The 27,974-nt window shown below is 37.5% G+C and overlaps 2 protein-coding genes across 3 annotated transcripts; one reads left to right on the top strand and one right to left on the bottom strand.

Annotated features, from left to right (window-relative positions):
* Positions 1-1,434: 1,434 nt before the first annotated feature.
* On the bottom strand, positions 1,435-13,510 carry LOC105932014 (myosin heavy chain, fast skeletal muscle-like). Of its 2 annotated transcripts, none has more exons than XM_036147903.1 (40): positions 13,414-13,510; positions 13,052-13,273; positions 12,829-12,972; positions 12,575-12,731; positions 12,472-12,499; positions 12,280-12,391; positions 12,028-12,120; positions 11,881-11,944; positions 11,618-11,716; positions 11,430-11,533; positions 11,207-11,345; positions 10,965-11,083; positions 10,727-10,876; positions 10,476-10,646; positions 10,084-10,390; positions 9,693-9,769; positions 9,527-9,614; positions 9,328-9,445; positions 9,123-9,246; positions 8,884-9,020; positions 8,522-8,777; positions 8,047-8,289; positions 7,758-7,934; positions 7,516-7,661; positions 7,342-7,432; positions 6,867-7,256; positions 6,652-6,778; positions 6,456-6,574; positions 6,101-6,297; positions 5,830-6,013; positions 5,590-5,755; positions 5,298-5,422; positions 4,874-5,182; positions 4,591-4,794; positions 4,377-4,502; positions 4,131-4,301; positions 3,899-4,003; positions 3,720-3,815; positions 3,458-3,589; positions 1,435-1,558 (listed from the first exon to the last, which is right to left on the bottom strand). In XM_036147903.1, the coding sequence occupies exons 2-40, from the start codon at positions 13,253-13,255 to the stop codon at positions 1,541-1,543; spliced, it is 5,817 nt and encodes a 1,938-aa protein (XP_036003796.1). In that variant the 5' UTR covers positions 13,256-13,273; positions 13,414-13,510; the 3' UTR covers positions 1,435-1,540. The 2 variants fall into 2 exon arrangements, with proteins under 2 accessions (XP_036003796.1, XP_036003797.1); XM_036147904.1 differs by lacking the exon at positions 1,435-1,558 and adding an exon at positions 3,318-3,350.
* A 4,973-nt stretch (positions 13,511-18,483) lies between these two features.
* xab2 (XPA binding protein 2) lies at positions 18,484-26,756 on the top strand. Its single transcript, XM_021324575.2, has 19 exons — positions 18,484-18,640; positions 18,947-19,095; positions 19,207-19,330; positions 19,443-19,640; positions 19,987-20,121; positions 20,225-20,389; positions 20,545-20,689; positions 20,775-20,926; positions 21,030-21,149; positions 21,252-21,383; positions 21,938-22,069; positions 22,174-22,287; positions 22,390-22,552; positions 22,654-22,844; positions 23,343-23,465; positions 23,550-23,721; positions 25,610-25,736; positions 25,853-25,962; positions 26,079-26,756. Exons 1-19 carry the CDS (start codon positions 18,605-18,607, stop codon positions 26,138-26,140), a joined length of 2,550 nt encoding a protein of 849 aa, XP_021180250.2. The 5' UTR covers positions 18,484-18,604; the 3' UTR covers positions 26,141-26,756.
* Positions 26,757-27,974: the final 1,218 nt, after the last annotated feature.

Genomic DNA, 27,974 nt, shown 5'->3' with positions numbered 1-27,974 from the left:
ATGTTTAGCCCAGCTGACTTTAAATTTAACCAGATTATCTCTCACTAGTAAAAACATGTATTTGATGTTAAAGTAATTTGGCGTCAAATACAGGTAATCTGGGATATGACAACAAATGCTGTAGTCATGTTTAGTTTCTGTCTTAATCGATTCACTGGCCTTGTCCAAGATCTTTCCCAAAATAAGTTCAACAGAAAGGAAAATATTCTCCAGCAATATTGTTTAATTAAGACTTGGATCCACTAAAGAAGCATAATCGAAGGGTTTTAGTAAAACTTAGGTCCCTCTCTAAAACTATTATGGGCTTGACTGTCCAACCTTAAAAACTATTAATCTAAATTTTTATAAAGTGGAAATCATTCCTCTTTTAGCAATTGACAAAAAATGCACTCATGCATTTATTTAGTGGGCTGAAAAATAGAAAATCTGTCTGTAGTTTTCTTTTATATCAATAGAGTGACACGCTATTGGAACTAAATAACAATATGCCAAAGGAATTTTTGGGAGCTAAACCCTGGTTTAGTCACAGGTTTTAAATTGGTATCAATTTGGGAATTTTGCAAACTGAATCATAATCAGTGGTGATCTGAGAATTCATTGTAAATCATATAGAATGTGGAAAAAAACAGAATACGCTTTCAGGAATTTGAGGTGTGGATTTCTTTTGCTGCTTGCATTACATGGATATATTTTCATGTCACCTCATATTTCCTTTAGAGACATAGAAAAGTGCTATGAAATTAAGCACTCCCCCTTCGTTAAAGCCCACTAAGGAGAGAAGATGAAAGGTCATTGAAAGCATGCATGGAGATTTCATTCTATTCCAAGATTACAGGTCAAGCTTTGGTTTTTATTTTCCATGGGACACAGTCTTGAAGGACTTGGCAACACAGTACCTGTTGCTTGTGACATCTCAAATGGGACATTACTTGGCTGCAGTGAAGGACTGAGCTATTTATAAGTACTAGCCAGAATTTGATTTGCCTCTCGTATTCATGGAAGGGAGATAAACACTGTTGCATTAAAATTTTCTTTTCCTGTTTTGTAACAGTAACAGTTGGTTTATTTTAAGTGAATGGCTTTCATAATCCTCCATAATTGTTTTATGAAATCTATTTTAGGCATCTGCTGGGGTATTCAATTGCGATATAACTCATCCACTAACAATAAAAAAACAGCTGAAAATTGCTGTTGGTGGGCAGTGTGCAAACTGGTGGGTCAGTGTCATGTGTGACAATTTTGGATGGTAGGATTGCTGATATTATGTCAGGATTCTACACTGAACATTTAAAAGCACATATTATCAACATAATACAGCAGTTCAGTATTCTGTGTGCTACACTGCTGCTGTTTACTCTAGAAAAGCCTACATTGTTCAGGGGGCTCCACTTTAATTTGAAATAGATGTTATTCAAAAAGAAAACGACAAGTTTATGAAAGCCATTGACAATTCTCATCTTTATTTTCACAAGAAAGATAACCAAACAACCAGTTCATATTTTATAAACTCCGTTGAAAGGACTTGAGAATATCAGGACTCTTACTCTGCAGAATCCGACTGAAAACAGAGAGCACAGAAATATATTAGTTATTAGTAAAGATCAAAATTAGGATTTTATTTACTGACGTATAATGCAGATTTATATGGGAAGACCATGGCTAAAATTAACATTGTTACAATTCTTTTCTCTTTTTAAAAGAATAATTTTCATTGAAAAGTTGTCCATTATATAAGTAGCAAAAAAGGAAAAAAAGATAAAAGACAAGAAAAAAAGAGAAAAATAAAACCCAATCTTGGGGGTTTAACAAAAAAAATACAAAAAGAAGCGGTTCAGATTCCGATATCACTAATGGTATAAAGCTGTTTTGGTAAAAGGTTGTCACCTATTTTCAAAAGTACAAGAAGTTCTTGTTTATCTAATAGGAGACAGTGCAGTGATTCCTTGTCTTTTCCAATGAATGTAACCCCTGTCAATTTGGCCTGGTTCATAATCAGGGTCATATACTGGCCACATCAGTAAACTAATCTCTTTTTGGAGATGAAATAATTTAACCAGATCTAACCAAATTTTAAATGAAAAGTTAATCCAATGATTCTGTATATTGCATTGTTTAATGGCAGCTACATTACTTATTAAGCTTTGTAATGGTTTATTCAGCAATGACAACTCTATCGCTTTTCATTTTGTTTTATAATCAGTATTACGCCAAAGTAGAAATGGTCTTAGTGGTGCTGCTATAAAATAGTCTTGGCAGGCAGGCTGTTAGGTTTTAAATCTAATCCTAGGGGGTCTACCATTCCAAACAAAAAAAGAAATGGCTTTATCCCACTCTTGAAACTAGCTCTCAGGAATGTGGATAGTGACTGAAACAAATAGAGTAATCTAGGTAAGCTGTTTGATTTTTATTACCATTATTATGAAGCCCATCTATCTAAATCTTATTTTATGCATGTGTTAACAGGTAAATAGTTTTTGGCATAAAGCTCTGATACATCTTTTGTAAGTCTTACCTCTAAATATATTATAAAGCCGGAATGCCAGTCGAATTTGTATTTTGTCCACAGATCAGTCACAAGAGTAAAGTTAAAAATCTAAGTTTGTGTTTTTTCAATATTAAGAGTGTAGCCTGACAAGTCATCATATATTGGCAGAAAATCTATCAGCCTGAGGACTCCAGATTCTGGGTTTAATAAACTAATTAACACATAATCAGCATGGAGACGTAACTCTTATTGGTATACCTTGTAGGCCTGGGTCCTGCTTCATGGCTTGAGCAAGGGGCTCGAAAAATAAATTGAATAATCCCGGACTCAACGGACAACCCTGCCTGCATCCACATTATAACTGTACTGTCCCAGAGAGACTCCTGCTAACTTTAATTCTTGCAACAGAGCATGTATATAATGTTCTCACACTATTAATAAAATTAAGGAAGTCAAACGTTTGCATGACCTTTTAAACAAAGCCCCGGTCCACTGAATCAAAAGCTTTTTCTTTTTTAACATAATCTATTGTATGGCAGGTTCTCATATAATTTTGGGTTTGCCTACCAATTATAAATCCACTTTGAGCTCCATCAATCAAAAAATGCATTATTTCCTCCATCCTTTTAGCTGAAAGAGCTGAAAATATTTTATAATCCTTGTTCAGGACACTGACTGGTCTATAAGAACCACACTGTATCTCCCTCCCCTCCTTAGGAATTACTGAGATGTTGGCTTTCTTTCAGGGTGGAGGTAAAATACCCTCCTTAAAGATAAGTTACAAGTTTTAACCATTATTGGTATCAGTTGTTCTCTAAACAATTTATACCATTCCCCTCGGAATCCGTCAGGTCCTGGGGATTTGCTAGATTTCAAAGATGATATAACTTTATCAATTTCTTCAGCTGAAATTTGTTTAATGAATTTTTAATTATGTAATCTACCTAAGGAGGGCAGATCTAACATTGTTACCTTTCCAACATCACGGCTCTTGACTCTGAGCTTGTTGACCTGGGACTCAGCAATATCAGCACGCTCCTGAGCTTCCTCCATCTCATGCTGGACCTTCCTGAGCCTGGACATGTGGGTGTTGGCCTGCTCCTCCTGAGAATGAAAGTTGGTTGATTGTTGTATTAAAGTAGATAGGAGGACATCCTATTGACCTAATCTTTTTGGATATTGTTTTTTTCTTATTTAAATACAAGATATTTAAGATACATTTTTTTTTACTTACAGCCTCCTCAGCCTGTCTCTTGTAAGACTTGACCTTAAGCTGGAGCTTGTCTACAAGATCCTGAAGTCTGACCAAATTTTTCTTGTCTTCCTCAGTCTAGAGATGTGACACAGATATGTGCTGATTATTAAAAGCAAGTGAAAAACGTTACTGTAGATGTACTAAAAGCTAGATATTACCTGGTAGGTCAGTTCCTTCACTCTCCTCTCATATTTGCGGACTCCTTTAATAGCGTCAGCTCCACGTCTCTGCTCGCCTTCAACCTCAGACTCCAGTTCACGAACCTTTTTTGTAATGACAAATAATAATATTTCAAGAATAATATACATTTAGAGTGGGATCAGTAGATGTTGTGTGGCAAAAAAAATATATCTTAGAATTATATAATTTGAAAGGTATCACAGTTCTTACCCTATGTTCCAGTTTCTGGAGCTGCTTCTTGCCACCCTTCATGGCGAGGTTCTCAGCCTCATCAAGGCGGTGCTGCAGGTCCTTGACTGTGATCTCCAGGTTCTTCTTCATCCTCTCCAAGTGAGAACTAGTGTCCTGCTCCTTCTTCAGCTCCTCAGCCATCATGGCAGCCTAAAACAACAAATTATCTTTTAAAGTTTGAAACTGATATCTATTGAGTCAGTAGAAGATGAGATGTAAACTGACATCAGTGATAGCCTTTTTGGCCTTCTCTTCAGCGTTTCTTGATTCCTGAACAGCATCTTCCACCTCCCCCTGGACTTGGACCAGATCCGCTTCCAGCTTCTTCTTGGTGTTAAGAAGACTGGTATTCTGTTATTGAATGAGGGTAATACGTTTTAGATGTGTGTGTTTGATAACTTAGAGAACTCTGACTTCTTGTCAGTGACTAAAACCCGACCTGAGAGTGAAGCAGTGTAACACGCTCACTGGCATCAACCAACTCCTGCTCAGCCACTTTACGTGATCTTTCTGTCTGCTCCAGAGCAGCTCTCAGCTCTTCAATCTCAGCCATCATCAGACCATTCCTGCGCTCCACCATGGCCACTTGCTCCTTCATGTCCTCCTGTCCTCTGAGGGCATCATCAAGGTGCAGTTGGGCATCCTAAAGGCAATGAAAATGTTTCTGTCAGAAACTACTTTTCTCTAAAACTCTTTAAATTGTGCTTAGCCACTAAACTTACCTTGAGCTGTCCCTGGACGTTCCTGAGTTGCTTCTGGGCCTCAGCAGCCTGCCTGTTGGCGTGGCTCAGCTGGATCTCCATCTCATTTAGGTCTCCCTCCATCTTCTTCTTGACTCTCAGGGCATCATTCCTGCTCCTGACCTCAGCATCAAGAGTGCTCTGCATGGAGTCAATCACCCTCTGGCTGTTTCTCTTGATCTGCTCCATTTCCTCATCCTTCTCTGCCAGCTTCCTGTCAATCTCACCCTTGACCTGGTTGAGCTCAAGCTGGATGCGGAGAATCTTGGACTCTTCATGCTCCAGTGTGCCCTTTAAATGGTTTAAGCATACAGATTAGTTGTTTGAAAATAATGTATTCTGAAAATGGATACTGGATATATTATGTCATTTAAATTGTTTTTTGATTAGTGAGAGAGGGTTTTACCTCGGCTTCCTCTAGAGCAGCCTGAATTTCAGACTTCTCAGTATCCAAAGACTTTTTAGCTTTCTCCAGCTCATGGATGGTCTTTCCTGTCTCCCCAATCTGTTCAGTCAGATCTGAAATCTCCTCTGCAATTAAAAATGAGCGTTCAAACACAAAGCTACCAAAAAAAGAAATCAGTGTTTGTTGTCTTTTAAGTTGATAAGCTATATTACAGTTGGAGTGCTACATTTACGAGTTGTATCTGAAAAACCTATGTTTCACCATTCTTTATGTTTATTTAAGAATGACATACGTTGCAGGTTCTTGTTCTCTCTCTTCATGGTCTCCAGCTGATCCAGTGCCTCTTCATAGGAGTTCTTCATCTTGAACAGCTCAGTGCTCAGAGAACGAGCCTCCTTTTGGGCTCCTTCCAGCTCAGCCTGGCTCTCCTCATACTTCTGCTTCCACTCTGCCAGGACCTGGAAATGTAAGAATGAATTAAGAATATGCATTTATCTAAAGTAGCTGCTTTTCTTTAAAAAAATTACTGTACCTTGTCAAAGTTCCTCTGCTTCTTGTCAAGGTTTGCAGCCAGAGAGTTGGCTCTCTCCACATCAATCATGAGGTCCTCCACCTCACCCTGGAGCCTCTGCTTGGTCTTCTCCAAAGAGGCACACTTAGAGTTCACAGCCTCAATGGATTCCTCAGCCTCCTGCAAGCGCTGGGCAAGCTTTTTCCTATAGTGAATATGTGTTATAATTTGTAAAAAATAGTTAATGAAATATCATGTGCAGTTTCATCAAGAGATATTTATTAAGACTTACTTGGACTCTTCTAGCTCCTCAGTGCGCTGGATGGCATCAGTCTCATATTTGGACCTCCACTGAGCCACCTCACTGTTGGCCTTGGACATGCCTCTCTGCAGCTCACCCTTGGCCTCCTGCTCTTCCTCAAACTGCTCTCTGAGCAGATCGCAGTCATGGCGGGCTGACTGAACAGCATGGGCCAGGGCATTCTTGGCCTGAGGTAAACAAAGTCTTTCTGTTGATCTGCTCATACTAGACAATACTGTATATTTGTTTTAAAAATACTTATTTCCTGGTAGAATCTGATTTTCTAAAAGCTGAAAAATTTACAAATGGCAAAGGTTTGGGCAAGAATTATTGGTAATCGTCAAACCTTCACTTCCTCCTCAATGTGTCTCTTGAGTTCCTCAATTTGTTGAGTGAAGGCCTGCTTGCCTCTTGTCAGCTGAGAAACAAGAGATTCTTTCTCCTCAAGTTGACGAGAAAATTCACCTGTGAAAGTCACAAATTAATTATTACTGGACATTTATAAACAATATAAAACACTGGCATAAGGTCAGGTGAATCACCATTCTCTGTCTGGAGTCTTGCTCTGTGTCCATTAATGTCATTCAGCTGGCGGACATTTTCATCATTTTTAGCTTTGATTTCGCTCAGTTGGTCCTCAAGACTTCTGCACATTTTCTCCAGATTGCCCTGAAACCATCAGAAATTGATGTTAAAAGCCATTTATGAACCGTAATTGGTATGTCTGGCAATTGTAAAACAGGAACTATGCACTCACCTTGGCTTTAGCAACTGCCTCCATGTTGCTGGACAGGTCATCAATCTCCATCTTGTACTCGCTCTTCTCCTTCTCCAGCTTCTGCTTGACGCGCTGCAGGTTGTCTATCTGCTCTCCCAGCTCAGCAACGCTGTCGGCCTGCTTCTTGCGAAGAGCAGCTGAGGTAGATTCATGCTGGAGGGTGGCTTCTTCAAGGTCACGACGCAGCTTCTGGAACTCAGCCTCACGCTTCTTGTTCATCTCAATCTGAGCAGCTGTGGCTCCACCAGCCTCCTCAAGCCTCTCACTGATCTCCTCAAGCTCCCTGGAAAGGTCAGCTCTCTGCTTCTCTACTTTAGCCCGTGCAGACCTCTCAGCCTCAATCTCCTCTTCCAGCTCCTCAATACGAGCCTAGAATACAAGTAAATAAAAAGGTTAAGATCGTTCTGCTAACAGTGAACCCAGGCTAAATGGAAACAAATTTTATTGTTCTTGCCTGCAGTTCCTTGATCTTCTTTTGAAGCTGAGCTCCAAGGGACTGTTCATCCTCAATCTTGCTGAGAAATTGGCTGATTTCAAAGTCCTTTCTAAAAATCAAGAAATAAATCTTGAGTGTAACTTTAAAAACAACACATTTATTGTTTAAAACAAACAAAAAATGTTCGTTTACTTCTTGATTTTCTCATCAGATTGCTGCTTGTCATTCTCCAGATCCATGATGGATTCCTGGGCCAGTTTCAGATCTCCTTCCAGCTTCCTCTTGGCTCTCTCAAGGTCCATACGGAGCTTCTTCTCTTGTTCCAGTGAGCCCTCAAGCTATACCATAGTAGGAAGATTCAAAATCAGCGATTAATACAAAAATTAGTTCACATCTTGGGCGATCATACTAAGGAAAATAAACACTTTTCTTACATCGTCCACTTGCTGTTCCAGCTTTGTCTTGGCCTTGGTCAGAGTGTTGACTTTGTCTTCCTCTGCCTGGAGATCATCCAGTGTTTGCTGGTGGGCCTCTTGGAGGGCTTTCTTCTCCTTGGTCAACTTGGCAATGGCCTCATCCTGAGTAGCCATCTCCTCTGTCAGGTTTTTCACCTAAAGGTTGAATGGATATACACGTTTGAATGAACTCATGAACTTTGTAGATTTCATTCATCCTGTAAATGCATGTATTAAACTTTTATAATGGTGCCTAATCGATGCAAACCTTGTTTTCAGTGGCATGTTTCTCCTTCTCCACTTTAGCCAAGGTGAGCTCCAAGTCATCAATGTCCTTCTTCAGCTCAGAGCATTCATCCTCCAGCTTCCTCTTCTTGGCAGTCAGCTCAGCATTGATTTCTTCTTCATCCTCCAGTCTCTCAGAGGTCTCTTTGAGTTTGGCCTCCATCTGGATCTTGTTCTTAATCAGCCCTTCACACCTTTCCTCAGCATCTGAGAGGCTCTCAACTTCCTATGAGGTTTTGTGAGTAGAGTTGACATGAATACAGTTCTTTACTAACACAGTGTTTAGTGATTATGCAGTTTCTGGAATTTATAAACCTTTAACTTGTATCTAAATAGACCTAACATGCATTAAAATATTTTACACAATCTGTGGGTTAGTAACCTTAAGTGTCAAAATCGCATGACCATTGTTTATTATATAAATAGATATTTTATATATGACTTGTTTGCCTACTTACTGCAGCCACTTGGAGACTCAAGTCGTTCTTCTCCTGCATCAAGGAGACCATTTTCTCTTCCAGTTCCTTCTTCTTTGCCAAAGCAGTAGTCAAGTCTATTTTCATCTTATCATAGTTCTCCTTCATATTCATCAACTCCTTCTCAGTCTCAGCGCTCTTCAGCAGGGGTTTGATCTTGAAGTAGAGGTTCATCCATGGCCAGTTCTTGACATTCATGAACGAACGGATGTTGTACTGGATGCTATAGACAGCCTCTCTGATTGAAAAATCAGTTAATAAAAACAGAATGTTACTTTTACTACAGAAGGAGCTTACTTTTCAAAGGTTATGTAACTCATTAGCATATCTAATAACACTCCTACCTCCTCTCCATCATCTTAATAAACTCCTTCCTCATAACATATCCTCTGGCGAGAGCCTGAGTCATGGTGACCAGCTCAGCCAGTTTCTCATCTCTCATCTCCTCAAGAGTACCCAGAAGACCAGCTTTGAAGAACACCTATGGTTGCCATTGAAAATGTAATAAAGGTCAGAATGAAGGGATTCTCATTGCACTTTTACACACAGTATTTATGCCTGAATAATCTGTCCAGAGATATACCTTAGTGTGTCCAAACTTGTACTGGGTGTGGTCCACATCAATTGAGCCCAACAGCTTCTCTGAAGCTTTCTTGTTGTCAATGAACTGTCCCTCAGGGATGACACTGGCATTCAATACTTTGTATCTACAAGAGAAATTTTGGATGTTGTTGGCATTTTCACATTTGAAATATCTTTTTCATGTTCAGAAAGGAAATAGCAGCCACCTCTGCTTGAAGTCACCGTAGAGGATTCTGCTGGGGAAGCCCTTCCTGCAGATTCTAATGCCCTCCAGCACACCATTACACCTCAGCTGGTGGATGACCAAGAAGTTCTCCATAAGACCTAAAGGACGAAAATATATTTAGTCAAATAATTCCACAGTGTTACAAAGTATTTTGATAACTATAAGAATGGGCTTCTTACCTGGGGTCTTTGATTCATTGGGAATCAGGCAACGCACAAAGTGAGGATGGGTGCTCCTCAAGTTGGTCATCAGCTTACCCAAGTTCTCCTGTAGATCAGTATCATATCAGTCTTCAGTTTAAACGAAAAACTTGCTTCACAAAGTTCTCTATGAAAGTTTACAAACCCTGAAAAGAGCAGACACAGTCTGGAAGGAACCACCCTTCTTTTTAGCACCCTTCTTTCCAGCAGCAGCAGCCTCAGCTGAAATTATAACAAAGATAATGATAAAATAAAATGTAATCCATCCATCGTCTATAACCACTTGTCCTTGCAAAGTTGCGGAGCAGTCGTTGGGCGAGATGTGGGGTAAACCCCTGACAGGTCACTGGTCTATCAAAGGGCAACACAGAGAACCAGAACAAACAACCATACATACACACTCATTCATAATTTTCCTTTCTTTATTGCAATATATTATAATATATGGCTATTCTTTGTGTCTGCAGAAGGTTTCTCGGGTGATAGATTAATCTACTCAATTTGAGGTTATCAGATAATTTAAAACTGGTTCTTACCCTCAGCTACAGCATGAGCAGAATACAGTAAGCACATCAGTTTGTTTGTAGACTTCTGGTACAGCTGAACCACTGAATCGTTCAGTGGGTCCTTGTTCTTGTCCAGCCAGCCAGTGATGTTGTAGTCCACTGTACCAGCATAGTGAACCAGGGAGAAGTGAGCCTCAGCTTTGCCCTTTCCAGGCTTTGGCTTCTCAAAGGCCTTGGTCTTGCCAAGATGCTGATCAATCAGCTTGTTCTTGAAAGTTGTGTCAGAGGCTTTAGGGAACATGCACTCCTCTTCAAGGATGGAGAAGATGCCCATTGGCTGAGAACAATTAACAATTTAAATTAGAACTTCAACTTAAAATGAAAGATCACCCAAAAGATGATGGATTAATAAAGCTACTCACCTTCTCAATAAGCTCAATGCAGGCAGCCAAGTCCATACCAAAGTCAATGAACTCCCACTCAATGCCTTCCTTCTTGTACTCCTCTTGCTCCAGGACAAACATGTGATGGTTGAAGAACTGTTGCAGTTTCTCATTGGTGAAGTTGATGCAAAGCTGCTCCAAGCTGTTGTACTATATTGATAGAAGTTTATTAATTGTATAACAAACTAGGACCATCTTTAAGAAAGATGTCATGTTTTTTCTTCACTCACATCGAAGATCTCAAAGCCAGCAATATCCAAGACTCCAATGTAGTAGGCTCTTGCTTGCTTTGTGTCCAACATCTCATTGATACGGATGACCATCCACAAGAACATCTTCTCATAGACAGACTTGCACAGAGCGCTGACAGAATTGTTAACCTTTAAACAGAAAATGTGTATTTTAAATGTATATACCACAACCATTATTGTAAGTTATGTCATATTTTGACAGATGGGTTGGAATTACCTGTGGGACGGTCTGACCTTTGGTGACCATCTCATTTCCGACTTTGACTCTTGGGTAGCACAGAGCCTTAAGCATATCAGCTGAGTTCAGCCCCAGAAGGTAAGCGATTTTATCAGCCACTTTAAGAAAAAAGACAGTTTTTTTCCCATTAAGACCAACCTTACATTACACTATAAAGCATGTATATTTTTGTATATATTTGGAAACATCTAAGAAAAAAATTGTGTATTTTTGGCTCATACCCTCATTGCCATCAGGTTCAGCCTGCTCCTCACGCTGCTTCTGCTTGAACTTCATGTTGCCATGATGCATCACAGCACCAGTGAGCTTGTAGATGTTAAACTTCTCATCAGCAGTGAAGCCCAAGATATCAATTGCAGTCTACAATAGATTTCAACCATGTCATTAAACTTTGAAGCATCCCTTGAAACGGCCGGTTTGTATTAGCTAAACATGAAAACTTACATCTGTTGCAATGAACTCCTCCACATCATCTATGCTTTTAACAGTGACTTCACCCTGACTGACCATATGATAGTCATAGGGATTGGTGGTGATCAATAACGCCTCTGCAAAGGATCAGAAGAAATAGCCATAACATGTATGGTGTGTTTTTCATCCAAATATGGTGAGCAAGTGATCTAATATTATACCCAGCAGCTCTGGCTTATGGCCTGTCATCAGCTGGTAGAAGATGTGGTAACTCCTCTCAGCAGACAGCTGGAAGGTGACACGGGACTTCTCAAGCAGATCTAAATTTTACAGATTAGTGTGAGAAAACAATATAGGCTACTGCACAATATGTTTCATCTCACATCAGGAGTAAATACCTTCAATTGTTTTTCAAACTGCATCATACAATATCTAAACAGAAATCCATTCCCATGTGACAGAATAGTTTGTTAAAATTACTTACATGTTTCAATATCTGCTGAGGCCAGTTTGCCACTGGTTCCGAAATGGATTCTGATGAATTTACCCTAAACATGTCACACTCTGACTATTAGAATGCTTGATATGCAAATTAGTATAGTAGATTTTCTCTCTGACCCATAATACTTACAAATCGAGAGGAGTTGTCATTCCTCACAGTTTTGGCATTACCATAAGCCTCCAGCAGAGGGTTTGCTGCAATGATTTGATCCTCCAGTGAACCCTACAAAATGTATTTTTAATGTTTTACTTTATAGCAAATGTTTAACAAACAGCAAATTCTCTGATCTTTGTGCTCTTAAAGGAAAGCACACATTTATAGCATTTTCTACATTCATATAAAGTCATGTGGAGGTGGTTACTACTTAAAATACATAATCACCTGTATTTTGCTGGCGACTTGCGGCTCCTTTTTGCCACCGATAGCTGCAATATTTGCAAAGTACTGGATGACACGCTTGGTGTTCACAGTCTTTCCAGCACCGGATTCTCCACTTGGGAAGAGGAATAATTGATATTATGTTGTCTTATTGTTACACTTCTACAAATGTACATAAACATATCCATTACTTACGTGATCAGGATGGACTGGTTCTCACGATCTGAAATAAATATTAATGTATATAAATTTTATGTAGTAAATCTTTATCACCATCTGTCACTGTTCAAGATCTTACCAGTGTGCATGAACTGATAGGCATTGTCAGAGACAGAGAAGATGTGAGGCGGTGCCTCAATCCTCTTTTTGCCTCTGTATGCCCCAACAACGTGAGCATCGTACACTGGAAGCCACTTGTAGGGGTTCACGACGACACAGAACAAGCCTGAGTAAGTCTGGAAAAAAACAGATATTCCTGCTTGAAATTGTGGTCTTAATTTGAGTTTAACCTTTTTTATGTTTTTAAGGTAATCTATTAATTTTACCACTCACATAGATCATCCAAGATGCAAAACGATCTTTGAGGTTAAACAGCACACAGGGCTCATTGAGGTGGGTCATCATGGCCATGTCCTCAATTTTGTCATATTTTGGAGGGTTCATGGGATGAATGTCATCCTCTTTCACTGTGACAGTCTGAAAATAAAATGAGCTGTCACAAATGTATTTAAAAAGAAGAACAGAAAGTTCCAAAATTGAAGAAAGTCTGACCCACCTTTCCCCCTACTGTCTCAACTGTGGCTTTGCCACCCTCCCTCTTGACAAGTTTACACTTGATGTACATTTCCTCGACATCCGCCACAAAGTAGGCTGTTTTGGCATCAAATGGAGTATTTTGAGCCTCTAACCTCTCTCTTTCTGGCTTGCGGAGGTATATGGACGCCGGGCCATAACTCGCCATCTCTGCATCGGTGCTCATTTTGGCACGTTTTCAGTCCTGCAAAATTAGTGACTTTCGAATTAGCCCAATACGATTTGTTCTAATTACATTTTAGCATATTGTGAACACATGTCTAAAATACTAAAACATTCATTTACATTATTTATTACATTTTTATTATAGCATCTATATCTTACCTGTGTCCCAATGGAGTTACCCAGATATTCTTACGTGTAAAGATGCTATCAAGGAAAGATTTATATCATTATCTAAATATGAAAAAACTAAACATCCTCCCTTTCTTACAACCTAAAGCATTAATAGTTTTCTTTTTAACCAACTGCATCAAAAATATTTCATTGTGTTAAATTAAGTTACCAATAAACCAACTAACAACCATTTTTTTTAAATGTTTCCTTAAAATATTGTAACCTTAAACTCTTTCACTTGAATTCATCCTATACAACAGCTTTGCAATCCAGTCCTTGAGTTCTGTCCTTCAAATTTTGGATACATCCCTACTTCACCACACTGGAATCAAAAGACCTGATTTCCTCCTCGGCATGTCAGCAATTTCTATAAAGGCCACCTTATTAACCAAGAATTTGATTCAGGTGTGTTGGAGCAGGCAGACATCCAAAAGATGCAGGACAATGGCACTTGAGCACTAGAGTAGCAGATCCTTGTCCTAGATTAATAACTGAGTTGTTTCATTTCAAATAACTCAAGTCAGCAATGCAAACAATCTCTTGACATTATAATAGAAACAGGAAGAGAAATATAATTGATCACAAATGAAATGAATAACACAAAGCAAAGCAGTTATAAGTTAATGTGAACAACAAAGGACTAACCTGTGAGGGATGCCTATCAGTTCTCAGTGGACTCTGGGGCTGCTGCTTTTATACAAGCTGAAAGAGCCTGGTCAGCAGCGGTCTGCCTCTCGATTTGGTCAAGCATCTTTGACATCTTAAGACCCATCGTGTGACATTTAAGCATCCTTGACATCTTAAGACCCATCGTGTGACATTTCAAGATGAGTCCGCTTTTTTTTATTTTACTTTTACTGGGTTCTAAACTAAGGACTTTTTGAAACACGTAAACTGAATAACTTTTTTGATAACTCAAAAATAATTCAGAACATATGTTAAAAAACAAATGTATCTAAAGAATTAGAATGAAAAGTAAATGAAATATTAAGTAAAGATGAGTAAATATTGTACATATAACACATTATGTTCTGAATATGCAACAATAGATAGAATAAGAAACCATTACAATGCCCAATTGCTCTTTTAAGGACCCTGTCATATGACCTTTCTTTCTGAACCCATACATTTCTTGCCTTAATAAAATCTCAGTGAATGTCACAAGTATCAAATGTCTTGAAGCTTGCCCACATTTCAAACGTTTGAAATAAAACTTGCCAATTTTTTTGTAAAGAAACACAAGTGTTGATTGAATAACCCAACATTATAATTTTAGATAACCAGAAAGGATTGTATTAATTTTGCTATTTTTTTATTTTGACATATTCAACAACATGTTACTCATATAAGCAATTGTCTTTTGTTTCAAGTATGGCCCAGAATAAACACTATGACATATGTGTGCTCAAATGAATAATTGACACAAACACATTTCAAATCCGACTAACGACGATATTACTAATTTTAGAGAACTAAAAACTTTGTAGTGCGAAGCTCTGGCTTCTTGTCTTTCCAAATAAACAAGCCTGTGGCCAAGAACAGAAATTAATTTGGGGAAGCTCCCAAGTGGCGCTGGTATACGGTTGCAGAACACTGGCACAGCTCATATTCCTCTAATAAAACTGAATGTAAGGCCCTTTCCATAAAGTTCAAGTGGTGTTGCACATTTCCTTAAAAGGGCTAGAAGACCATTTGCCAACCAGGGTGAGAGAAGATCTATTATAAGTACCACTCAGATATCAAAGATCTTTATCCTCATGCTGCATTTGATTCAAACAATGTTGCTGCTGTTGTGGACAGCTGATGTCCTTGCAAAACTATGTGACTTTGATTATGAGCCTTCACTGGCCAAAGCTTGAGAAATATAATAATGAAAACAACTGCCTAAAGGATTTTCAAAGGGATTAACAGTACTTGGGACAATACATATCTGGTATACTTTAGAACAGTTTCTATTTATAGGTGGCTTTATTTGTCTGTCTTAATGGTTTATTACATTTGCCATAGTATTTTTTGGCTGTTGATTGTAATTCATTGTATTCTTTTTATCTGAGAGTACAACAAAGGCATTTTCTATGTTATGCCCATTCTTGAATGACAGTTTTGATTAACTATTGACTTTTCTGACTTACTTTAAATGGAAAAGTAACATTTTGTGGTAACCATTCAATGTTTGTGGATGCTGCTCCTGCTCTACCCCTGAGCCACATAAGTTATTTAAATGCTAGGATCTGTCTGTATTGATAAATCACTGTGATGACTATATTTATACATGAATAATGTTGTCTGTTCTGTGACTCTTCGGGAATGGGTATACAAGTGCATGGAGATTTGTTTGTTTGTTTGTTTGTTTGTTTGTTTGTTTGTTTGGCTTTGTTAAAAGGAATAAGAACCATATCAATAACTACTTTATACATATATTTTACAAGATTTAGATATATGCGTTTGAATATAGTGGCTCTCAAAGTTTTATTCACTGTGATGGAAAATTTTCCTTACTGCTAGAATCTATTTGTGGCAGATTACTTACCGAAAGTATAGTCCCACCGTCTTCTGATTAAATGTTTTTGTTTTTCCTTCCCTGATGTCCTTGAGAGCATTAAAAACTGTACTGGCTCTGTGGGTCGAAGCAACATTCTGACTTCTGATGGAAAAATGTGCTTTCATGTTGCTAGATTATTTAATAAACCTGACAGTGTCATTTTCACCATTATCAGTGCTTGGACAATTTCTGTTTTCACAACATCCATTTAAAAAAAAGTGTACTTTCTTTAATCAGTTTAAAGCCATTTCCACATTTATTGTAACAAGTTAGAGAAAATATGTTCTAAAACTTGTAATAATTATTCATTATTTCACGAATATATAAATCCTTAAACTAATATATTGTTGAAGTACCTCTTGATTTTAGCATTCACTATTCCTGAGTTCACACCTGCCATCATTAGCCTACATTGAATCTTTATTTTCTTTACATAAAAATAAAATACATACTGTCTACATATGTAAACCAAATGTCTACACGAGAAGTTCCCAAACTTCTTAGCTACTGGCCCCCAAAATATTACCAGAATGGAAACGTGACACAAACTATCAGTTTGTATATAAACATGTATATAAAATCAATCAACCATGGGTACAATAATAATTTACATGGCATCAACAATCAAAGGGTTTGGTTTTGTCTAAGTGATGTTTTTATGTCTTTAAGAACTATAACATAAATATACTTCACGTTTATCATTTTTATTATGTAGTTTAATTTCAGTAAAGGATCTCAAGATCCCACCGATGTTGATCCATTACCTCAACTGAAGTCAAACTTTTTGATTGTGCACACAATCAATGCCAAATAAAGATCTACTAATTAGTTTATGCAAAGTTGATCTTCATACCAGGTGCAAAGCAATTTGCATGTGTTAGATGAGTGGAACAACGGTGCCAGAGGCTGGAGTCGCAAAAGGGATTTTTTCCTCCTTCAATGTTCCTTTACAGGCTCTATACAAAGCGTAATTGTATGGGGCTTCCTTGGTTTGCAATATTTTGGGTGAAGCGGCTGTTGTGAGGAGATGTTGGAGGTCAGTCCAGCAGTTTAGTGAATAATCTCACTATAGGTCTGACTGTATGGCTCCTTCCCGGACTAAACTTTGTCACAGGGAGGTCGAAGGAACTGACAAAGTTAAGCTTTTCCAGATTGTATGATTGATATTAATCTTTTAAATGTAACTATTTTATTTGTATCTTTTAATTGTTTTTTAACTTTTCTTTGTAGCTCTTTGAGATACTTAAAGTGTCAGCAGTGGGTGAGAGGCTGGGTACACCCTGGATAGGTTGCCTGTCCATCACCGGAAACCAATTTTTTTCATAAAATACAAAACAAAGTAAGCAAAGTAGAAATATGTTTAACTTATATTCATTTATTGTAACACAATCAATACATATTCAGTCAAAAAGGTCAACTCAAATGATCAATAACCACACTATATATTACATGATAATTACTCTTCCATAATAGTTTGTAAAATTAATTTACCTAGAAAAATAATTCCTCCACTGTTGAAGTCAAAATGTTTGCATAAAAATAACTCATCGACTAAAGCTGACTTTTCCCGTTTGATTCTCTTTTGAAGACTTGACACTCTCCTGCAAAATGTTTGTCATGCTTTATTGTGTAGGGCTTTCACACCACAATAATAAAAAAATTAAATTAATCAAAACTAATGAACTGTTCTAATTTGCAAAACAGTAAAACTGTCTTTAAATTAAATGTTTGTCTGTCTTTATCTCAAAAAATAAACATATAGACAATGTGTTATACATGGATGCTCTTTATAAAAAGAAAAAGAAAAAGGAGAGGATTTTCAGAAGGTGTGATGCCTAAATCCCTCCCATCTTTTTTTAGGAAATGTCAGGCCAGAAGATGCGTAATGTTTTCAGCTGTGTTATAATATGAAGTGTTGTGGTTAATTTTGCACCAAACAGTGTTGAGGATTCCACAAACACTGACACAACCTTTCCCCTAACAATTTTTATTTTCATTTATTTTATTTTTTGTACAGGGTGAAAGCAACATTTTTTTATCACAAAGATTTGGCATTTGACAGGAGTGGGCAGATTTTAAATACAAAACCAGCACGTTTTAGACTTGCTTAGTGAAAGCCCGGACGAAAAAAAAAAAAAAATAGATTTTTATAATCAAACAAAGCTGGTTAAATGAATAAATATAACCATATAAAAAGATAAGGCTTCGGTTGTTTTAATTTTACCTACAGAATGATAAAAACATTAACAATATTGTCAAAAGGAAAAAAAATTATAAATAATGTAGGTTAAATGTTCACTGAAAAGAAAACATACAAAGATATTTATCGAGGAAATTATGTTGGTGTATGGTTGAAGAGTTGTTGGCCACATTCCTTTTTTTACCTCATGTGCTCATTTGCAGTCAAAACCAGCTGGTGGCAGCAGTAACCCTTTCGTTGGTTGACGCCAAACAGCAGAAAAACTACAGACTTTCTTCATGTTTGTAGTTTATTTTTAAACGCGCTTGCGCACGTTGGTCGCGCACCACCGGAAGTTACACGGAGGACTACACGCTTTGAGTTTGCAAGCTAGTTTAGCTTTTCGAAAGTTAGCATAGAGTTTAACTGTTGAAGTTGTTGTTTTTCTCTCGGAAGAAATGCCTTCCTTAAGTGGAAAAGCTGACGTCATATTTGTAAGTTACAGAAAAATAATATTATTTACGATCTACCACTATTGCTAGCATTAGTTTTAGCTAGTTAGCTTACAGCTAGCCTGGCTAGATGTATAAAATTAAAAGAGACACATTGTTTTTTCCTTGTTTTGTGAGGTAATACGTTTTTATCAAGACATTGAATCGATATAAAAATGTAAATACAATTTCGCTGTTTCCGTAATACTAAGTTGTTTGGCCGCCGTGTATTGACAACAAACGTCACTCCTTCGTATATTTAAGTTTACTGCGTTATTGGTGTTTTATTGTTCTTACTGCTTTTTTTAGGAGGATGATGATCTCCCTTACGAAGAGGAGATTATCAGGAATCCATACTCAGTCAAGTGTTGGATGCGCTACATTGAATTTAAACAGAATGGACCCAAATCCACCCTGAACATGATATATGAGCGGGCTCTGAAGGAATTGCCTGGAAGGTAATATACACTGCAAGGCTGTGATTAGTGAAATATATAATTGCAGACTTTGATTTTGATTAAGTTGACTTTTCTACTATGTTTTGACCTACATTTGCTGTCATTTTACAGCTATAAGTTGTGGTACAATTATCTGAGAGAAAGGAGGAAACAAGTCAAAGGAAAATGCATAACAGATCCAGTTTATGAGGAGATCAATAACTGTCACGAAAGGGCACTCGTGTTTATGCACAAGGTAATAATGACTCAAAGTGAGGCAACATCTCAGTACATAACACATACCATACAAATTGTATGAGTTTGGGGATTGCTTTTTGAACTAATCAAGAATTTGTTCCATAAATTAGATGCCCAGGATATGGATTGACTACTGTCAGTTCGTCGTGCAACAGTGTAAGATCACAAGAAGTCGGAGAACGTTTGACCGGGCTCTGAGGGCGCTACCTGTAACCCAGCACCCACGAATCTGGCCTTTATACCTACGCTTTGCTCGCAACCTGCCCCTGCCAGAGACAGCCCTGCGAGTGTATCGAAGGTACCTTAAGGTGAGATTATAGTGCACAATCCATTTCCACACTACATTTAAAAATGTATGCAATAATCAGATTTAGTTTAACTGTGGTCTCTATTTTTGCTTGCTTTGTAACACTTTCTGTAAATTCCTTCAAGTTCCTCTCTAAGTAAAAGGACTTCAAATTATTATTTTTATGTCTGAAGATTAACTGAACCTTCATGCAGAGTTTCTCTGTCAACAAATGAAAGTCTTAGAAGCAGATTTCCTGGAATTTGTGTATTAGAACAACATTGTTGTAACAAAGATGCTCTAGAGATTCAAGGATCATATTTATCTGCATAATTCTAACTATACTATCTTCTCTTTATGCTTGGTAGCTATCTCCAGAGAATGCAGAAGAGTACATAGACTACCTGCGTTCTGTAGGTCGCTTGGATGAAGCAGCTGTGCGACTGGCAGCAATCGTAAATGATGAAAGCTTCGTGTCCAAAGAGGGCAAGTCTAACTATCAGGTAAAATGTCATTTTGTGTGAAGAACCTCCAAGTGTGTGTGTATTAGGTGGTCCATAACATATCAATCCTTAGACTGCATTGTATTTTTATGTTTCTGATCAGCTATGGCACGAGCTATGCGACCTGATCTCCCAGAATCCTGATAAAGTGACCTCTTTAAATGTTGGCGCCATCATACGAGGAGGCCTCACACGCTTCACTGACCAACTCGGGAAACTTTGGTGCTCTTTGGCTGACTATTACATCAGGAGTGGCCACTTTGAGAAAGTCTGTTTATGCTGAATAGCTTTTATTTTTACGCATTAATCTGTTTTTAAGTAATTATGTATTTATTTGTACTTTGGCTCTATATTTCTGTAATTTTATTTTGCATTTTTGAAAGGGAATGCATGATGTCTCAATATGATTGTCTGTTTCCTCAGGCCCGGGATGTTTATGAGGAAGCCATCCTTACTGTGGTAACGGTAAGGGATTTCACACAAGTGTTTGATAGCTATGCTCAGTTTGAAGAGAGCATGATTGCTGCAAAGATGGAGACCACTGCTGAGATGGGACAAGAGGAGCCAGGTTTGTATGAATTAACATTGATAGCATACCTTTTATTCTAGAGTTCCTCTTATTAATGGCTTAATTTGTTCCCCTCTCCAATCAGATGACATAGATCTGGAGCTTCGACTTGCACGCTTTGAGCAGCTAATTGCCCGGCGACCACTTCTACTCAACAGCGTACTTCTGAGGCAAAACCCCCATAATGTTCACGAGTGGCACAAGCGAGTAAAACTTTATGAAGGAAATCCACGACAGGTAGGTTTAAGAGCCTGCAGGAATTTTGACAACAAAAAAATAAATAAGACATGCAGTCTTATGCAGTATTCATGAATACATGAAAAAAATGTGTTCACTCCAGATCATCAACACATACACTGAGGCAGTACAGACAGTGGATGCAATGAAAGCCACTGGCAAACCTCATTCTCTCTGGGTTTCTTTTGCCAAATTCTATGAGGAAAATGAGCAGTTGGATGATGTAAGTTACCAAAGTCTTTCCTCAGGGGTTGTATGCAGTCTTTGAACTTCATATAAAATTAGTTTTTCTTTTCATTCATATGTCTCATTTTTCCTTACACAGGCCAGGACGATTTTTGAGAAGGCTACTAAGGTGAACTACAAACAGGTTGATGACCTCGCTGCCGTTTGGTGTGAATACGGAGAGATGGAGCTTCGCTATGAAAATTATGATCAGGCACTACGCATACTGAGGGTAACATGTTAACCCACTCCTTATCCTGCTACATATGTTAATATGTTGTAAAATTGTACTTGGACTCAAAATGGAGAGAAATAGAAAAATGAAAAAAGCAATGCAGTACAAGTGGGAAGCATATTGATGCTAGGGACATCTTGCCAAATTCAGGAACTGGAAAAATACGTTTTAAACTACACTCGGTAAAAAATGGAACAGAAATAAGAATAACAAAAAACTCTGTAATGTAATATTTAATTTGTCTGAACAGTGTACAGACGTTTCATTGTGTTTGTTTGCAAATACACTTAATACACTTAATGTACACTTAATAATTCACTGATGTCACATAAAACAATAATAGGTGTTTGATTGTTCAGACGTCATCAGGCTTCTTAAAAGTAATTTGTTCAATAACAAATCTTCAAATAATGAAATATTAGGCAACTATGATTCATTGCACCGGTCTAAAACAAAGGAAACTAATTATATTTTTCATTGACATGTTACAAATATATTGTGCCTACAATACCAAGTATTTTTTGATTTTTTTTTTTATGATTTTGTTATAGAAAGCTACAGCGATCCCATCTAAGAAAGCAGAGTACTTTGATTCATCTGAGCCAGTCCAAAACAGAGTCTACAAGTCCCTGAAGGTGTGGTCTATGCTGGCAGACCTTGAGGAGAGCCTTGGCACTTTCCAGGTATGCATATAAATATGTGAATTATGATAAAACTCAGAACACTATCTATAGTTTTCTATTACTGGTGTTGATCCCTTCTATCCCATTCTGTTTTTAATCATCAGTCTACAAAAGCAGTGTATGACCGGATTATTGATCTACGCATCGCCACTCCTCAAATTGTCATCAATTATGCCATGTTCCTTGAAGAACACAACTACTTTGAGGAAAGCTTTAAAGTAAATACATTTGACCCCACTATTGATATATGTATTTCATTATTTTTTGTGTTATTGTTTTATAAATGTAAAAATATTTTTGTTGTTTCCTTCCCTTAAAAGGCATACGAGCGAGGGATCGCTCTCTTCAAGTGGCCAAATGTTTATGACATCTGGAACACTTACCTCACCAAGTTCATTGATCGTTATGGTGGCAAAAAATTGGAGCGAGCCAGAGATTTGTTTGAACAAGCCCTGGATGGCTGCCCCGCTAAGTTTGCTAAGAGTAAATAGCTTTTATAGCAATACACACATTTTTTTACCATTACAACTTGTTTTCTTTTTCGACCTCTAACATGTTCTGAAACAATGATTTTATTTTTTCAGCCATTTATCTGTTATATGCCAAACTGGAAGAGGAGTATGGATTGGCGCGACATGCCATGGCTGTCTATGAAAGAGCAACACAGGCCGTGGAAACGGATGAGAGACACCATATGTTTAATATCTACATCAAGAGAGCAGCTGAAATTTATGGAGTTACATATACCAGAGCTATTTACCAGAAGGCTATTGAGGTGAAGTACCTTTTTTTTTTTTATTGACATAAAACAATATTATTGAAGCGTTTCTTCTCATTTTCTTCACTTTATGCAACATCAAAGTCACACAAGTGATAAAGAAAATTGTGTATTTGCAAAATCGCTCAAATAAAAATGGCTTCGTTTCTATTTACCTTCATATCTAAAAACTCTTCATCACCCAAATCAGCTATTATGCTAAACCTTTTTATGGGTGTTTGTGGTTGCACTTCAAATGTAAAAGTTCAAGGCTAGTAATTATATTTATAATAAGGATTGTACGAGTACGAGTCTAAACTATGACATTTTAAAGTGATTAGTTCCCACCCACAAACCAAACAAAAAAGCTTGTTTATTTATAGGTGACAAAGAACTATCTTGAGCTTGCCTTGAATGATAAAACAATTGTGAATTTACATATATTATTATTTTCTTACAGTTATGCTGTTCCTTAAAAACTGAAATAACTGTGGATTATCGTTTATAATTTCCCAGGTTCTTCCTGATGAGCATGCCAGGGACATGTGTATGCGATTCGCTGACATGGAGAGTAAACTTGGTGAGATTGACCGTGCCAGAGCAATCTACTCCTACTGCTCTCAGATCTGTGACCCAAGGGTGAGAGAAGCCACCTTTTAAAAATTCCTCAACAACGTGTTGGAACATTTCCTGATTTATTATGATATATTGATCATCGTTTAGGTGACAGCAAATTTCTGGCAGACCTGGAAGGAATTTGAGATCCGGCATGGAAATGAGGATACAATTAGGGAAATGTTGAGAATCAAACGCAGTGTCCAGGCTACGTACAACACTCAGGTCAACTTTATGTCCTCTCAAATGCTGAAGGCTTCGACAAGCTCTACAGGCACCGGTAAGAAAAAGCAGATTTCACAGTTGGGCCCTCAGTTTTTTTTGTTTTTGTTTTTTTTTTACATTAAATCCTTGTATCTGGTTCATTCCTAGCTCCGGGAAGCCTCTGATGGTTTTACCATTGTTGAAAGGCTGTAATACTTCAGCTTTGAATATTGTTCATCCTGATTTAAGATTATTGGTTATTTTATAAATATTTAAACTAAAAATTTACATCAACATGAGATAGATTAAAATAAGAATTGTAATATTTTCCGGGCACGGATGAGCAGTTATACACAGTGGATGAATTATGTTTTTATTTTTTATTTTATTTCTGACATGTCAGCATTATTTTGACTATTTACCTTTGGTGATGACCTCCCAAGTGGAAGGCCTCCTGGCTATCACCCTAATCTTTAGCTCCTTCGATGAATTCTCTATCAGATTCAAGTCAGGCATCCGGCTCGGCCACACCAGACCTTAATATTAATTCCAGTTTGAAGAAAAATGTTGGTGAAAATCCAAATCTGCCAGGGGATTGAATGATTTTGTGCAAGGTTAAGTGACAAAGTTAAATGACAGAATGTGGTGTTTTAAGTGCACAACAATACATATTGAAGGGAAAAATAGCTAACCTTGGGGAATTTGAGCCAACTTTCACATCACTTACCATCTACATAGTGGTGATCGCAGTTAGCAAAATGGACAACAGCTGCAACAGCACCGCACAAGGGACAGCGAGATGCAATGGGCCCGACACACGGAGAGCGACGTCACTCCCTCTCCATTCATTTCCTATGAAACTTGTGATGAATGACGGTCGCCTACCCTCCTCCAGCCAAGGAGGACGACTCGTATAAGAACAAGTAAAATCCTGCACATGGAGGACTTTGCAGTGCCGAAGAGGTTACCCAGCGTGTGGTAATCTGCCCCATTGCAGTTTAATACAATGGATTGCAATAAGTGTCCTGCCTTGGTAATCAAGAGGAGAGGCGCTGATATACATCATTAAAAGTTGCCCTTGACATCCTGAAATTTTGACTGAACTCGGCCTCCGACATTGTTTACATCCCTGCACCACCATCCCAGGCTGCGTCCCCGCATCCAAACAGACCTCTGTGCTAAATTAGCAGCCAGAATACAGAGTTTCACTCCCTTTTTATCGACATGTTTCCCCTCGGCACCCACTGACACAATAAGTGGCTTCCGTTGGACACTTAAAATCAATACTCCTATTTCTTCCGTGTTTCCTGTACCAAACTGTGCTGGGCGTGACGTCATTGTTATTGCTCTTTAGTGCATGCGGGTCAGTCTGGAGTCGCGAACAGTTCACACCAGAGTCAGGTATAGGCAGCGTTGTAAAAATAAACGCTGCCTATAAATTTTTCTTTTCTTAAGAAAAGAAAAATTCAAATTATCGGAAATATCGGATTTCTGAAAAAAAATCGGTATTGAGCATTGGCCTGTAGTGTGAGCGTAGCTAAAGTCATATTAAAGAAATAGTTTTAGGTTTTTGATGCTTCAAGTTGGAAAAGTTTCATTTTGTTGTACATTTAGACAGAGATTTATGAACACAGCTTTCTCCTGAAAGCGTGCATACATATTGTTCTAGCTGTATTTTTTCAAATTATTAACTGTTATCCGTCTGCAAAACTTAACATGCACCAGAAGTTTGTGGAAAGACAGACGGCACATTTAGAACATGTGAAACATTTTCTGTCTACCACAGTGTTTTTCCTCCTAGTATTTGCCACTTAAGGTACGGCTGACGTTCTGTGTAAACTACAATGGGTTAATCAGAGAAATCTGTAATCGCAATGCCTCCTTTGTATTTCTGCCATGTTAACGAATTTATGAGAAATGTTAAAGTTGCTAGGTTGATCTAAGTATTTTTTATTTGGTATCAGTTTCAGACCTTGCTCCTGGCCAGATGGGAATTGATGACATGAAAATGTTGGAGCAGAAAGCTCAGCAGCTTGCTGCTGAGGCTGAGCTGGACAAACCCAAACCCAAAGAGAAGATTCTGTTTGTCAGGTTTGTGGTTCATATTCTGACCAATCAAGATCTTGAACAGTTAATATTCAAATTCATCACTTTTCTAAAATGTATAACTGTTAATATTTCACTGTTTTTCTTTTCTGCTTGCACAGGAGTGACACGTCTCGCAGCGAGTTGGCGGAGCTTTCCAAACAAGCCAATCCTGATGAGATAAACATTGACGAGGATGAGGATGAAGATGATGAAGACCAAGGTCCCGATGGTTAGTGTGAAATAGATTAAAACATGGGATGGGGGTGAACATTTGCCTATTGAAGCATTTCTGAAGACATCTTTGATTCATTAAAATGCAATTTTCTGTGTTAATTTTGTTTACAGAGGTGCAGCTTGAGCAGAAGAGTGTTCCGACTGCTGTCTTTGGAGGTCTCAAAGATGACTGAAAAATTACTCATTGCATTTTGAGATGATAATATTTCAGTGACTACATATTTCAGATTAGAATGAACGTTTAGATGTATCATTGGGTTGATAAAATTATAGAGACGGCCTCAAAAATTAGAAGCATTTTCTTTTTGGTGCAGGTTTTTCTGTGAAGAGATGTATCTATTTTGACCACAGGATGTCAGTAATTCCTATTGATGAAACCCAACATGTTTGTTTATATGGCCATTTTCATATAGTTCACTTTTTTACAGTTGGAAACTTGCTCACACTTAAACCTGGTCTATTTAACTCAATTTTGGAAAAAGACTTTTGAAAATAAAGACATTTACAATGTATTTTTTACCAGAACAAATTTAGAAGACTTGTATGCGACACATAGGGGGAAAGCATTGTTTCATCAGGTGAGAATATTTCGAAGTGAAGCATTAAATGTTTGAACTCATGGCTTGAGTGTTACTAAATATTTTCAAAAGCGGAAAACCTGTAAATTATTTCTAACCTTTCAAGTGTTCAGTTCAAGCTACATTTGCATCTGTACATTAAACTGTTTGTAGTTGAATGCTGGAATAACATACAATTTCCAACAATAAGTAAATGTGGTTGTGTAACAGAGTTTGGTGTCTCTTTTGTTGAAATTGCAAAATTAGTTTTCTTATATATATATATATATATATATATATATATATATATATATATATATATATATATATATATATATATATATATATATATATATATATATATATATATATATACATAGAGGGAAAGAAAGCAATAAAATAGGATACAGAGAAAAGTGCTTAAAGCTGAAATAAATCAACTTGGTATAGTCTTATAAATGTATTGCCAGCATAAATTGCTCAATATTATGTTAGTTGTAACCAACCCGTCACATCAGACTCGGAGCTATAATAAAACAGACTTGAAATAATAATTTTACAAAGTTACTACACCAGGCATAGATCATTTCTGTGCTGTTTAACAAGTCTGTTGGTGCTGCAGGAAATAAAGTCTATGGAAAACAGCTACACACCTCACCTTTAAGTCAGTAACCTGAAGCACACAAGCTTTTTTTTTGCCTGAAATACTAGTACAGTCACATGCTAATGATTTGCCTTATTGCAATTTTCTTGTATAACCTTTAGATTACTGTAGTCTGTTCTAGTAGGTATATAGATTTTGTGCTGTTTTATCTTGCATTTAAAGGATGGTACCAAAGAAACTCAGATTTGTTACGTTACATATTTTAACATACAGTTTATGAAAGGATAAAAATAACTAAGGTCTATATATTGTTGCCATCAAATACCCTTGTGAAACAGTATTGAATAAAATATTGTGTATTACCTCCAGCAAAACACACCGCTGCAATAGTGCGATGCATCCACCATATTTACGGCTGCGCAGAAGTAAATTTGCATGCTGACTACTTTTAGCCAGAACTACTCAGATCTGGTTCTGGCCTACTCTACATACCCAGAACCAAACATGGAGAAGTAACATAGTCCCTGTACTCCACACATCTGGAACAAACTTCCAGAAAACTGCAAATCAGCCGAAACACTGAGTTTCTTTAAATCAAGTCTGAAAACCCACCTGTATAGAGTTGTGTTTTCGGCGCCCATAATAATAGGAACATTGACCAACATATTTGATATGTATTGATGTTTTCATAAGATGCAAATTTTTACTGGTCTCACAACCAGTGAGTATGTCGATGTGTTTATGTTGTTTTTATGTTTTCATCATATAAAGCATCACAGAACCACCTTGCTACTCAAATGTACTATACAAATAAACTTGTTTTCAGAAATCAGAATCGGAAACACT

Source organism: Fundulus heteroclitus, chromosome 16 (assembly GCF_011125445.2).
Source record: "Fundulus heteroclitus isolate FHET01 chromosome 16, MU-UCD_Fhet_4.1, whole genome shotgun sequence".
In the NCBI taxonomy this organism is placed as follows: domain Eukaryota; kingdom Metazoa; phylum Chordata; class Actinopteri; order Cyprinodontiformes; family Fundulidae; genus Fundulus; species Fundulus heteroclitus.
Note: the sequence above shows the minus strand (reverse complement) of the source record. Positions and strands in the feature narration are given on the sequence as shown.

Excerpts from the sequence above, each read along its gene's own strand:
- LOC105932014 (XM_036147903.1), bottom strand. The coding sequence starts at position 13,255 with ATGAGCACCGATGCAGAGATGGCGAGTTATGGCCCGGCGTCCATATAC. Across the intron at positions 7,257-7,341 it reads AGAAGATCAAGGAACTGCAG|GCTCGTATTGAGGAGCTGGA; the intron begins GCAAGAACAATA and ends CTTGTATTCTAG. Across the intron at positions 6,298-6,455 it reads ACATTGAGGAGGAAGTGAAG|GCCAAGAATGCCCTGGCCCA; the intron begins GTTTGACGATTA and ends TGTTTACCTCAG.
- xab2 (XM_021324575.2), top strand. The coding sequence starts at position 18,605 with ATGCCTTCCTTAAGTGGAAAAGCTGACGTCATATTT. Across the intron at positions 18,641-18,946 it reads GAAAAGCTGACGTCATATTT|GAGGATGATGATCTCCCTTA; the intron begins GTAAGTTACAGA and ends TGCTTTTTTTAG. Across the intron at positions 22,070-22,173 it reads AGAGCCTTGGCACTTTCCAG|TCTACAAAAGCAGTGTATGA; the intron begins GTATGCATATAA and ends TTTAATCATCAG.